Below are 13,660 nucleotides of genomic sequence, written 5' to 3'. Positions count from 1 at the left end.
TGGTTGTATCACCAGGCCACAGCACAGCTGGGCGGAAATAACTGAACACCAGTATAGATTTTTCCATCATACTATTTTAAAATACCTACTGTGCACAGTGTGTGTGTGTGTGTGTGTGTGTGTGTGTGTGTGTGTGTGTGTGTGTGTGTGTGTGTGTGTGTGTGTGTGTGTGTGTGTGTGTGTGTGTGTGTGTGTGTGTGTGTGTGTGTGTGAGAGAGAGAGAGAAAATGCACTGTTACTTCTCCAAAAGCTCCAACTCTCATGGTGTGGTGACAGTTTTGGAGTAGGCACTTAGTTGAGGCACTAAGGTTGGAATATGAAAGTCCTGTTCGAAAGTATATTCATATAATCTTTTACTCTATTTGTGGGGTCCAAAAGCTCACCGGTGAGCTCTCTTATTAGGTGTGGCTTAACTTTTGGAGACCAATTTGCTGGACCCAACAACTTTTACTTATATGCGGGTTATAATTTTAAGGCGGTTATAATTGGGTCAAGATCAGGGTGAGTCTTTGGCACTTAAATCTGAAGCTTATGGGTTAAGTCTCAAGTCAATTATTTTTTTTAAGGAGATGCAAGGTGTGTGTTGGTAAATGGGTGAGTGTTTGCACTCTGTTTTGCTCACTTTGTAGAGTTCAAATGCAGAGAGGCCACTAAACTTATTGGTTTGACCCACATTCCCGGGATGAAATAATTGCTGGGTGATAATACCCCTACATAGTTTAGTGGGTTTATGTGCTATTTTAGGACTATAATTTACAATTAGGTTTGCAATTTGCAGATCTTGTGTGTGTGTGTGTGTGTGTGTGTGTGTGTGTGTGTGTGTGTGTGTGTGTGTGTGTGTGTGTGTGTGTGTGTGTGTGCGTGCGTGCGTGCGTGCGTGCGTGCGTGCGTGCGTGCGTGCGTGTGTGTGTGCCAATCAACTTAGTTTCAGGGTATTGCCTTTCGATCCTGTCAGAACAAAATCATATCTCTGAATTTGGTGATTTTTTTCTTTTCTTTTCAAGCCATCCAAAGGATTACGCTGCCTGAGAAAATGCCTTGACCAGTCAGGATTATAAAACCCACTCAAAGCCCTATTGAATAAAAGTAAAATGAAAAAAAAAAAAATTCTTAACTCTGTGGGAATCAAGATTTTAACCTCACAACAGGTTTATTTTTGTTTGTACAAGTGCAACACAATATGAGGAACTTGACAGACTGACACAGATGAATAAGCAACATGCAGATTTGAAATAAACACAACAAAGGGCCTTCCTGTTATGTCTCGGCTCTCTGTAATGTGGTTTGTTTGTCTGTTTTTGTCTCGGTCGCTTTGCGATTTCTGCTTTTTACACTCGTTCTTTCCTTCCCCTCTATTTTCTCATGGTCTATTTCTGTATCTGTGAGCAACAGTGTGTTTTAAAATAGAGAAAGATGGAAATTGGATTGACATAATCGCAAGGCATATATCCCAGATGAAAGGAAATGGAATTGGAGTCATTATTTCTTGATACTATCCCGAATGTTTGTTTTCCAGAAAAAGCTAATCAATCACTCTTTAGTTTGTCAAAGGTCAAATTTGCTTCGATTCAAAGAGGTCAAAGTGACTGGGAGTGTCTCATATGCAGTCCTTCGCCGAGCTCGCTGGGCCAATGTACTGACGTGTACAGTGTGATCTCAGCAGTTCTGCTGTTTCTGTGCCAGACTGAAGTCCAGAGGTGTTTGTCTTGGCTCCGCTCTCTGTTTGATCAGGCTGTTTTGAGAATACTAACTGACCTGTGCCGAGGCCAAATACGTCTCTCTACTCACAACCTTAGCATTTCCTCTTACTCTGCTCCTCGCCCAGGATACTGTCACACACCTCGTCTCCGTTTTATTCAATGTGCATTGCTTAGTTGGTAAAAACAAAACAATAGAAGTGTCTTTGCTGAAGGACGACAGTTGCTCACTTTTACCTCTTCTCGTTTTGCTATCCAGTGAAGACCATAATCCTTCCACTGAGCATAATGCCCTCCGTAGGGTGAGGAACCGTTTTTCTAAATCACTATTGCAGCATATCTGATAACAACACAACACAGAAGATTGTAACATGACTTCTATTTTTGAGTTTTATGTGACCTTTTCAACAAATACAGTGACCTTGATGTAATGAGCATCATAGCTTTTTAAATGTTATCCATAATGAAGCTTAAACTGACTGTTGTTTACCTGCCAAAAAAGACATCAATGAAAATAAATGTACTGATGTTTTAGTCTTATGGGCTAAAGTAACATGTTTCATTGGGAATGCATTGTAGGACATGAATCTACAAGCAAGTGGCAATGAATCGTGGCAGACCTACGTCCAGACCACAGTAACTGAATCGGTATTTTGTATAACGTGTATGGATTGTAATTGTAATGTTAACACTCTCCACGCACAAATGTTTTTTTTTTATTCTTTAAAAGACTTAGGAGACATTTCATTATAATCTCTATGCCTTGCTGAAGGATTTACTGAAGTGGATATGAAGGGAATCTGCTAGTTGGATTAAATCGATTTCATGCTGATAATGATCTGACAGCACCGTGGCGGAGTGAGTGTCATTCATGTAATCGCGGGTGGCATGTAGAACATGTTCAGTGGATTGCAAATTGTTAAGACTGATCAAGAATGATGTTTCAAATATGTTTGGCAATTGGAAGATCTTGTTCAGGGAGAATCACACCTTCATTGCATTTTTCATGTTGATTTCATCATTCTGCAGTGGCAGCTTCTTTTGTCTATTCTATTCTATTCTATTCTATTCTATTCTATTCTATTCTATTCTATTCTATTCTATTCTATTCTATTCTATTCTATTCTATTCAAGGCTAGTTACTGGAGACACCTAAATCCTGTCCTTGTCTTCATCCTGGCTCAGGTCATGTATTCACTTGCCTCCTGATGTCCATTCTTCTTTCCATATTGATCTCTGCCTCACTCCTCAATTAGATTCTCATACTGTACCATAATGTCATCTCCCTCTGGGTCTTTGACCTGAGCGTCCATCTCACCTCAATTTCTGTAATACCTGTGCAACCAATAAGTCAACCAAGGCCTTAAATAGGCCGGCACACACTTCCCAGGATAATTAAACTGATCCTTCGCTTTGCTGCAGCACAGTCTGCACCTTGATCGCATGCCTCCACAAGACTCAAAAAGCCACTGTAATCTATTCCGAAACCTCCGTTTATTATATAGGTTGGAAAACCCTTCACACTGTGAAACCTAGCAGAAACGAATAGTGCTAATTTTCCGCCAACATGAACGATCACTTTAAGAGTTTGGACCCACTGTCGAAGAGAGTCTTAATAAGATTAGCCCTGCCACTTGACAGCCGCAGCTTAAGAGGTACCTCTACTGACCTGCGTGTCTCCGTCCAGCAGGGACTGTGCATGCACATTGGTTTATGTGTGTGTATTATACTAATATTGTTTTGTCAGTATATGGAGAGTCAACTTATGTGACTTCGTACGTATTTGTGTATGTTGCAATACACTGCAAAACGTTTGCATACATGTTTGTTCTTATCTGTCTAAAGTCAAGCATGGGGAGACATGTCTGTGCAACCTCAACCACCCCCACCCACCCACGCCCCCACCCCCCCTACCCCAGGTCAGAATGCAGACGGTATATTATAACTTCCAGGGCAGGCACACAGTTTGTCTTCATCACAGGAGATTTGTGTCACTCAAGAATTTAGAGCATCTACTCAACAGTTCAACGGCTCAGAGCCCCACGCTCACCTGGTTTATCCACACATGCTCTTGTGTGAATGTGATTTTTCAGTAAAACAGCGTTAAGATTTTAAACACACCAGAAAGCACTTCACCAAATAGTTTCCCACTCAGTACTGAAACATGCTTCTGCTCGATCGTTGAGAAGACACTGAAGGTGAAGCACATTACCCAATTATATATGAGGAATTCTGAGTTTTGACTGACTGACAATAAGTTTGTTTGCCTCTGAATTGACTTTCTGAGATCAACATGCTTGCCTTTGATCATTTCTGCTCGTCAAATGAAAGAGTTACTGATGATGATCATCATTCGGGTGATCCTTTCTGGGTTCCACAGAGCATATTGTGCATGTTCAACCTGTCACAACGTTTTTGATCGGCGTCCTTCCAGAAGCAACATGAAGTGGAATTTTCTGCCGTTGGATTTCAACCTCACACTTGCAGTTACAAGCCCAATAAGTACATCCTATGCACATCACAGGAGAAACGAATAATTCATAGATTTTCTTTCTTTTTTTTTTAATTGGCTTTGCATGCTGATAAGAATGAAGATTGTGACTTGAACTTTTCCAGTTGCCTGTTTCTGCCTGAAATGCTCCACTCTCAGGGAAGCAAATGTAGGGTTGCTAGATTGGGATGATGATGGATTCGTTTGGTCCTGACCATGTGAGGGCATCGAGTTGAGGGAAATGAGAAATATGCAGCTCTGGGTTCTTCTTCACCCCGGGCACTGCTCTGTGAAAGCCAGGCACCACACTGTGAGGCATTTAAGTTGGCAATAATATCATAATCAGATGTCTGTTACTTCTCAAATGGACAGCAGGCAGTTAAACACAGACATTTGCCTCCACCACACCTAATGCCCTGAGCAGTGCTATATACAGCCATCCCTCACTCATCCCACCATCCATCTCCTCCGTCTGTTCTACGATATCCACATCTGTGCAGGCTTTTGCCCCAGGACCTCAAGCCACTTTACATTCCTAACATATTCCACCATCATGACCCATCATCACCGACACAGGCTTGACCTCAACATACATTAGCATTATAATCAGTGAACACTTATCTGCAGCCTGGGAGTCAGGGAAGCTGGTTGTTGTCCACACCGTGGCTTGGGGGGAATAACATATATGACAACTGTGTGAAAAGTATGTATTTTGTCTCTTATCTATTTGTCAAGATAAGCCACAGAACTGGAACACTTTAGTAGCTTTTAAATGTCCATCACACCATCAGCAATGGTCTCTATTACAGTTTTCTCATTTTGTGACAACACGTTGTACTTGCAACAATAACTTTGATATGCATTCAGATGGTGCAAAACTCCCGCATAGCTTCATATGGTGGCAAAGCAAGTAGATGGTTAAAACAGTTTTGATGTTGTATGGAAGTTATTTTGCTGATTTAAATTGTCAGCAATTGGGTTTTAAGGATGTTTTCTCTTCCAAAATGGCACAAATGTAAAAGCAAAACCAACAAATCATATTAGTTAAGTAAGTTATTCTTTTTATTTTTTGGCATGCATAAATGAAGGCTACATAAAGAGAAATTATTTGCTTTCATGGGATATAAATCATAAGGATGCTTGCCTGTCAGACAATATTACATTGGGAAAAAAAAAACCCTAATTTAATTCTGTTAGTTGGACAACTGCAGCTTTTCACTTTGTCTGTAGGGCTTTTTTTGTCTTTTACTTTGTTCATTAGCAGTGGAGTCACCTGCCTCATTAGGATAAAATGTGGCAACAGCAGCAGCTGGTCACACATTGAGTTTCCACCTGACTCAAGATATGACAATCTACTGATAATTTAGCCAGTAAACAATACTTTCTCTCTCTCTCTCTCTCTCTCTCTCTGCTGTCTCTCAGGCCTTATCGAGCGGCTGAATGTTTTTCACTTAAACTCACACTCTGCTAACATGCCCATCAACCGTCGCCAAATAGGCCGACTGTTACAAAACACACTCTGTTTCATGCCAGGGTGCCGGCTCTGGCAAAACTCAGCCACCTCTCCATGTCAAAGTGTGTGTCTGAGTTTGTGTTGTATTTTGTATGTGTGTTTGTGTTTGTGTATGTGAGAGAGAGAGAGAGAGAGAGAGAGAGAGAGAGAGAGAGAGAGAGAGAGAGAGAGAGAGAGAGAGAGAGAGAGAGAGAGAGAGAGAGAGAGAGAGAGATTAATACTGGGAACAAAAAATAGATTGACATGGATTTATCTGAATTTCTGGGCATTTGTCACCGTCTGGCTCTTATTTCGCTGGTGATCATTTAGGAATGTCAGTTTCCCACAAGCTCAGGTCACTCCAGCCTTCAAATGCTTCCACTCTCACCCTTGACCTTTGACCTCTGCATTTTCTTCCCAGGGGAACAGTTTAAACTTCATTTTTTTTTACCCTCGTCCCATTGCAAAATAAAAATGAGGGCCAAAAGTCTCTTTTCCCAAGAGCAGACGATAATGATATCTCAGTGCAGTCCTACACATGCATGGTATGTGATGTGTCATTGTCTGTGTGTGTGTGTGTGTGTGTGCTTGCAAATATTTGCATGTGAGTGTGTGTTAGGGCTTAAGGTAGAATTTAATCTTTGATATTGTTATCAGTTCCATGGTGATGAAGGACTGTTTGGAAGACCCACTGCAGCTCTGACCTACTTGTGTCAGTGAATGGGCTGTGTGTAGACTGACACACACACTGTGTGTGTGTGTGTGTGTGTGTGTGTGTGTGTGTGTGTGTGTGTGTGTGTGTGTGTGTGTGTGTGTGTGTGTGTGTGTGTGTGTGTGTGTGTGTGTGTGTGTGTGTGTGTGTGTGTGTGTGTGTGTGTGTCGGAGATCTGGTCGATGTGTGTTTAAGGCAAACTGTGGACACAGGGAGTGTGAGAAGCTGGGTGTTTTGACAGCTTTTGAGCAGTTTCAGTACAGCGCCGGGCAGGGGGCGAGCGGGACTGTTGGATATTCGGGTGAGCTGCAGGGGTGCGAATAGGATCAGTGAAGGAGTGGACAGGAGATGCTGGTTTCAAAATGCTCCATGACCATTAAAACAATACTTGATATCCATTTTATAACTTTAAATAAACTCGTGAAGATATCTAATACAACCACTTCTGAGTACAAATTGTTACTTCCATCATGTATCAATTCCTGAATATGGAATGGGCATGGGTATATACAGAGCAACTACTATTTTGAAAATTGTACTAGTTCACATTTGCATGGAAAAGTTTTTTTTGTTTTCAGTTATTCAGATGAGCCCTCCTCACACATTGTTCTATCTGAAAGCTCCGGCTGCATATGTTTCATCTCATGGGATTCTTGGGTCATTGCTGGACTTCGTGATGATTTTCACATCGTTGGACATTACTAGGAAATAAAGAGCACAAATCTCACGCTGGATGTATTATCTAAAGTTAATCATTTGGTATATGTTATATATTAAATAACTGCATTGAAGCCAATGTCATAATTTGATTAATTTCTAATTTTGATTCAATCATTTTGATTAAATAATGAACTGTTTTAAATTCCAAGTTTTTTTTTTTTTTTTCATTTTATCTCGACCTCATCTTAAAGATTAATACAGGTGCTGGTGAAAAGCATGCATATGACTCCCAGATCCTCCTCCTCTCCCAATTTTCCTGGCAAACCGCAGGATTGCCCTGCACCATTACTGTGAATTATTGAAAACAAATTGATGTATTTCAGCCTGAGATGCTCTGGTTGGGTTTGAATACGCTGCGGTCACAGCTGAATGTTTGTCCAAACAGCAAGACACTCCGCGTCATGCCAAGAGAATGATCTCAGCGTATTCTCTCCAACTTTAATCTCACCAAAGTGTAAAAGCTAGGGGAGTAGACTTCCCACACAGTTAATAAAAGAGCGATAAAGCTCGTGAACAAAGCCTCGTCCTTTTCGTATTACTGTAGCTAAAAAGGCCAGACATCACCTCAGACGGTGCTGCTTGAGAGTTCTCTCACAAGTCTACACCTCTCCAGACAAAGGGGTTGCCCCTCCACATTTCTAAGCCCTCTTAGTGCCAGTGGTGTTGAACCCCTGCTTTTCTCCAACAGCATTCCAGCCCATCTTTTATGTTGTTTCATTCTGGCCATGCCAACCAGGTCAGGGGGCAGTATTTTCTCAGGCTTTCAGGACAACATTGTACAAGCGCACTCTTTTATACGGACCCCCTCAAGGAGTTTTGGATGTGTTAGTGCTGTTTGATGCTCCAGCAAACACAAGTATAAAAGCACAGATCTTTGAAAGTCTGTGGGGATGCAGAGTTCACACAGGTGAATGCCTAATATATTTGTTTCCGTAACATGATAACACTTTATCAATTCACTGCAGGCATATATACGTGTATACCGAATCTGCATCAGGGCCTGTCACGGAGGTCAGAGCTATTGTTACATTGGCCTTGAATGACTACACTGGCTGTGGAACGGTGAGACAAGACGCCTCCTTTGTTTCAGAGATTAGTACCAAAGTCTGCCAGTAGATGTCTGTCTTCAGTCTTGCACAGTCATGAAAGAAAATTGGTAGACAGGCAGTTCATGATGTCCCCCCCCCCCCCAAATGAATTGTTAGATAAAACTCACTGTGATCAAGATTTCATATTCACCTTTTATAATAAACTGCATCAACGAGGGACAGACATCAACTAGTCCAAAGACCCTAAAGGAAGTCCTTGTCTCATGAAGGCGCATGTGGCATTCAAATTTGAATTAAAAATAGTATTTGCTGTCAGAAGAGTTGGACATAGGGACCTCTTGGCGAGATGGCAACATTTTTCTTCTCGAGTGCAGCTTAACATTCCAGAAATGAACTTCCAGACATGGAGATCTTGGAAAGATATGAGGGCAGAAAGCTTGGTATTTTCCATGATCCAATCCATGATCTACTGGTAATGTGCTTCTGTTTTGGCTTCAGAAGCAATGGTTGCTATGCAATACTTAGCTGCTGTTCCTGACACCTGAAACAACCATAAATCCCACTGTTTCCCCATAGAACAGCGTTGTTGTATAACTTCAGTGAGTCTGTAGATTTAATAGTTGATACATTACAAATAATTTAGGGAGAAAGTACCTCGATCTGATCTGCTTTACAACAGATCTTTACTTGATTATGTTACGTCAAAATACATTTGATTGGACTTCATCATCTCTCTATGAATAATTATATTATCCAGCTGGCAGTACACGGCTGTCACACTGTCTCTCAAAGAGCGACGTGACAGACGTGTGTGGATTAAAGCACGCCTCTGGGGCTGTTTTGAGTTAACAGGATGGTCTGAGGGAAGTTTCCGGGCGGGGTTACACTCAGCTTCGCCGCATCTGATTGGCTGCTGCGCCCTAATCCTTTATGAGACCTTAAATTGTTCCTCGTCTGCTCGACAATTTGAACACTGAAGTCTGATTTTTAGCTTATTTTTTTTGGTTGTTGTTGTTGTTGTTGTTTTTTTTTAGGTCGTCTATTGGATTAAACATTGCATGGTTGGTATTGTCCTCGTGTGTAAAATAACACTGTTTAACTGTGCAGTAAACTAGAAATGCAGGTCGATACAGTTTGACAAATATTTTTCAAACCATGTGCAATCCAAATGCCGTGCGAAATCTATTTGATCCAACGTGAACTTATTCAGGTTCATTTGCTATTATTTCCAGTATGTCACGGAGCTGTCATCTTGCCAATACTAAAGCTCAGTGTATAGTTATGGCGCAGCTCGAATGTGTTTTCGTGCGGACCCTGAACGCAGCACAGAAGGAGTTTGACGCCTTGTGTCGTGACGCGCGGCGGCGGAGGCGTGCCTCCGGTGAAATCAGCTGGGGGAAACAACAACAACACAGAACGGGGTGGCTTTCCGAGGAGACATAAATAATAATAAAAAAAATCTCTCGGCTGTTTAGGGTTTATTTTAGAAGTGTCCGTTCCAAATCAAACGCGCATTATCGCAGCGCCGCAGCGGCGCGTCTGTCCTTGTTGAGTTGAGTGAGACGCAGGATTAAGGAGGGGAAGTAAGAGGAGGAGGAGGAGGATGTGACAGGGCAGAGGTCCTGCTGCAGCTTGGTGCGCTCTTTTAGACAAAAAACAACGGCAACGATCTCAGCATTCCCCGCGCGTCTCTGTCCGGTTTGACTGACCGGCTGGACCACCAGCGGAGTGGCATGTGGGTCAATTCCGGAACCGTCGGAAGGTAGGGACCCCCCCCCAACTCCTCCTCCTCCTCCTGCTGGAATACTGGGTCACATGCTCCCCCTGTTATCCACGCTGTGCAAAAACCGACGCTTTATATGTGATTTACTGCAAAGACCATGAGATCAAGTTGCGTTTTGCTCCTACGTTTTGACTTTATAGCGCTTTAAGAGAGATCTAATCTCCTCCAATGTGTCTTCATAATATCAGTCACCGCCCCAGACCCTCTTAAATTTCCACTCACACTCATTAAATGATTATTTTTAAACGTTACAAAGGTAGATTATTGTTATTTTTAAAAGTAGACACGTGGTGCACGCACAAGCCTTTTGTTTCAGTGTTGTGCAGCGGATGGGCTTGGCACGTTACGCAAGACTTTTCAGTGCATCCATTGAGATGTAGGCTGCTGTGATGCACCTGCCTTGACTTTTTTTTTTTTTTTTTTAAATACATATACGTGTATAAGGCATCTTTACTCCACGTTGTAAACGATGTGTTCATGTATTTTAAAATAAATTATTCAAGACGCAGATAATTCAAACAGTAGACGGACTGGTTTGCTTTAAAAAAAAAATGTGAATGAGCCAGGTGGTTATGAATGGCTGGTGAGAGGCATCACACAAGGCTTCTCTCATTGATGAATGTAGTGATCCTACACCACAGTGTTTACTGGAGCAGCATGCGGATCGAAACTGTGACAAAAGAGAACCAGCAAAATCTTGTCGGACGTTACACACTCACACACACACACACACACACACACACACACACACACACACACACACACACACACACACACACACACACACACACACACACACACACACACACACACACACACACACACACTGTAATGATGATCCTGTGGCCGTGACGTCACAAGGAGTATTGAGTTACGCAGGTGGCTGCGTAGTTGATGAAGAAGCGTCTCACTTCAACCTAGAAATAAATAAATAATGTTCCACATGAGGAGTTTGTATCAGATCATCTTTTTTTCCTCCTTTAATTTATGGTTGTCAGCGTGATCAAATCTACAGGATGAAGTTCCAAAACCATTTGGGATGCATGTCAAATTTTGCAATCCTTGTCTCTTAGACAGTATATCTTTTTTTTTTTTCTTGTCAAAAGATGCCTATTAATTGCTAGTGTGTAACCGTTGCTCATCTTTCTATGGAAGTAGAGACTGCAGTGCATTTTCCGTCCTTTGCTGCTCGGCTTATCCATCTTGGCAAAAGTACCTTGCATTTCTCACAGTGTTGACACACTAACTCTGATTAGCAGTTATTTTGAGGTTAAGAAGTTTTGGCCTGTGAGACTTTATTTTTATATCACTGCAGTTAATGAAGCAGAGATCAGGCTGTCATTACATATACTGTCGGAAGGATTCGTAACAGATCTACTTATTGCCCTGATTAGGCACCGTGCCCAAAGCTTTGACTGTGTCAACAGCTTTGAGATAACATTGTGCACCACTGACAAACCCACATGGAAGAGTGAGCCAGCATTATATGGCTGGCCTGGATGCTCTGACCCGTGTAAACGGCTGTTTCAGAAGATACACAGTGGTAATCGAGCTTTTGAAGCTGTGTATGCTTTGCGTGTGTCTCATTGACCTAGTGTTTTGTCTTACTGCTAAAGAAATGAATGCCTTCCATGCATTTTATGTGTATGCATTTTATATTTTATGAGCTATTATGACACGAGAATTGTTGAATTTCAATATATAAGACAAGAAAAGCACAACAAGCCACACAACCTATTTTCTGAGCTCTAAAAGTGAAACACAACTCAGTCTAATGCCAGTTTTAAAAATATCGTAATCAGATAATGCTGTGAGGCATTAAGCACCACTGTTTGGATTCATGGTTGAATAGCTCAGTATCAATCTGCAAAAAAGACATTCAAATCAATTGTATTTGTCATTTGAAGGCTCTTTTACAGAGAACAACCCAACAATTTCATATTAGAAAGCATAAGCGACTGTAGAAAGGAAAAAAGAAACCTTTGCAGAACCAGACTTAGTGTTCTAGGCTTCCTAGGAGAGATAAAAGACAATTGTATGGGGGGGATTCAAACAATGGTTCATGTATGGGATTCTGTATTCAATTCAACACATTTTGGATCATCTATGTAAATTCAGCTTTCTATCTATGGCAACTATGATAACTTGATGTAACAAGAATGTCTCTCATCATTGAATCATGGCTTGCACTCCCTGAATGGGAAATAGGAGAGGAAATGCCAGCTCATCTGTTTGTTTTATCAAAGCAGTCATGAGAAAAACAAATTAAATAGTGAAAATGTGCGAGGAAAAAGTGAGTGACAGATGTATGCGGGGGTAGGTAATGTAAAAATGATCCTTACTGGAATAGATGCTGAAAAGTATAAGTCTTTGAAATAGAGTGTAAGAACAGCAAGAGAGATGGAGGAAACAAGTAGGTGGAAAATACGGACCAGAAGGAGGATGAGGAGGAGGATAGGGATGGATAAGGGAAATGAGGGCACCAAGTGAAGCCTGTCTCTGTTTACAAAGCATTATACCAGCAGAGAGGAGAGGAAAGGAAGCCTCTCTTATCCAGACTGATATGCGGCTCCCAAAGACCCATTCATTAATCAGTATAGATCTGCACATAACATCATCTGCCACAGGCCATACATTAATGCCAGTACCATCTGCAGTGGGTAAGGCAAGTACGTGCAGGCATGCATGTGTGTGTATGCATGACTATGCAAGTGTGAATGAGTCTGAGGTCTACTGTCAGCCATGCGGAGAGCCAAGCAGAGGCTACAGACCAGGTTATGTAACCAGTCTGTGCCAGCTGTGCCTGTGGCAGTCAGTGTCTCCAACTCTCACACACACGCACGCACACACGCACACACACATGGATGGTGTAACTATGTTGATATTTATTGACACTGGCTTTTCAACTGAAATGTCAAAGGGTTGTTTTTTTTTTTAATAGTTAATGACAATGGAGTCAAGGCTGTGAATTTGTAAACTCGGTTGCTGCTTTTGTTTTTTTTTTTGCAATTTTTTGCATGACTGCATGAAGCAAATTGAAGAGGCAGTTGACTTCATTGTGGCATTGATGTGACCTCCGGCCCCTAGGAAATGAACACCCACCAAAAAAGGACAGGTTTTTTTTTTTTTGGGGGGGGGGTGCTACGGACAGTGTGGAATGAGCAAAATTGCTGTCAGTGGTTCTGTAAGAGTGTTATGTAACAGAGAGGGAGACACGGCGGGGAGCAAAACGGGTGTGGGTGGGCCGTTTGCTTAATGCTGCTTCTTGATATCCGTACAGAAATTTGTTAAGGTCATAGATAGATACACTATACGATTGCTAATTCCAGCATTGATGGGAGTGTGACATTGGATGTGAGAGGTAACTGTAGGCGGGAATGACACAGTAGAGAGTTTACTGAAAGATAACAAGGGCACCGAGTGATGGAAAAACTCTGTCCTGAAGGGGGGAAAGAAGCACAGATTTGTCTGAAGGTTAGAAGATCTGGTAAAGCTGGGGACAAGAGAGTGTCTATCCTAAAACGATGAAAGGAAAATATGAGGAAGAACACAAGAATGTGTGCAAAAACCTCAACCTACAGCTAAAGATGATATTGCATCTCCTTACAAAAGCCTGTCTTGCCTTGGGCACGCAGAAGTGGATCCAAGTGTTCCTGGACTTAAACAAGAGGGTTTTGATTGTACGTGGAGAGAGGTTTGGGATCCTGCAACAGTGT

General features: G+C 41.8%; 1 protein-coding gene across 4 annotated transcripts in view; it reads left to right on the top strand.

Moving 5' to 3' along the window:
• Positions 1-13,660, top strand: part of rhobtb4 (Rho related BTB domain containing 4) — a 36,713-nt gene that overhangs the window by 6,321 nt on the left and 16,732 nt on the right. Inside the window, exon 1 of one of the 4 annotated variants that reach the window (XM_080499260.1) lies at positions 9,818-9,923. The exons of the other annotated variants lie outside the window; for them this stretch is intronic. Coding sequence (XP_080355386.1) covers positions 9,895-9,923 — 29 coding nt within the window. The 5' untranslated portion in view covers positions 9,818-9,894. Of the gene's footprint in view, positions 1-9,817; positions 9,924-13,660 lie in introns of those variants that run through there. 4 annotated transcript variants of the gene reach the window in all.

Source organism: Blennius ocellaris (genome assembly GCF_963422515.1).
Source record: "Blennius ocellaris genome assembly, chromosome: 7".
Taxonomy (NCBI): domain Eukaryota; kingdom Metazoa; phylum Chordata; class Actinopteri; order Blenniiformes; family Blenniidae; genus Blennius; species Blennius ocellaris.
This window is presented reverse-complemented; position numbering and strand designations above follow the sequence as displayed.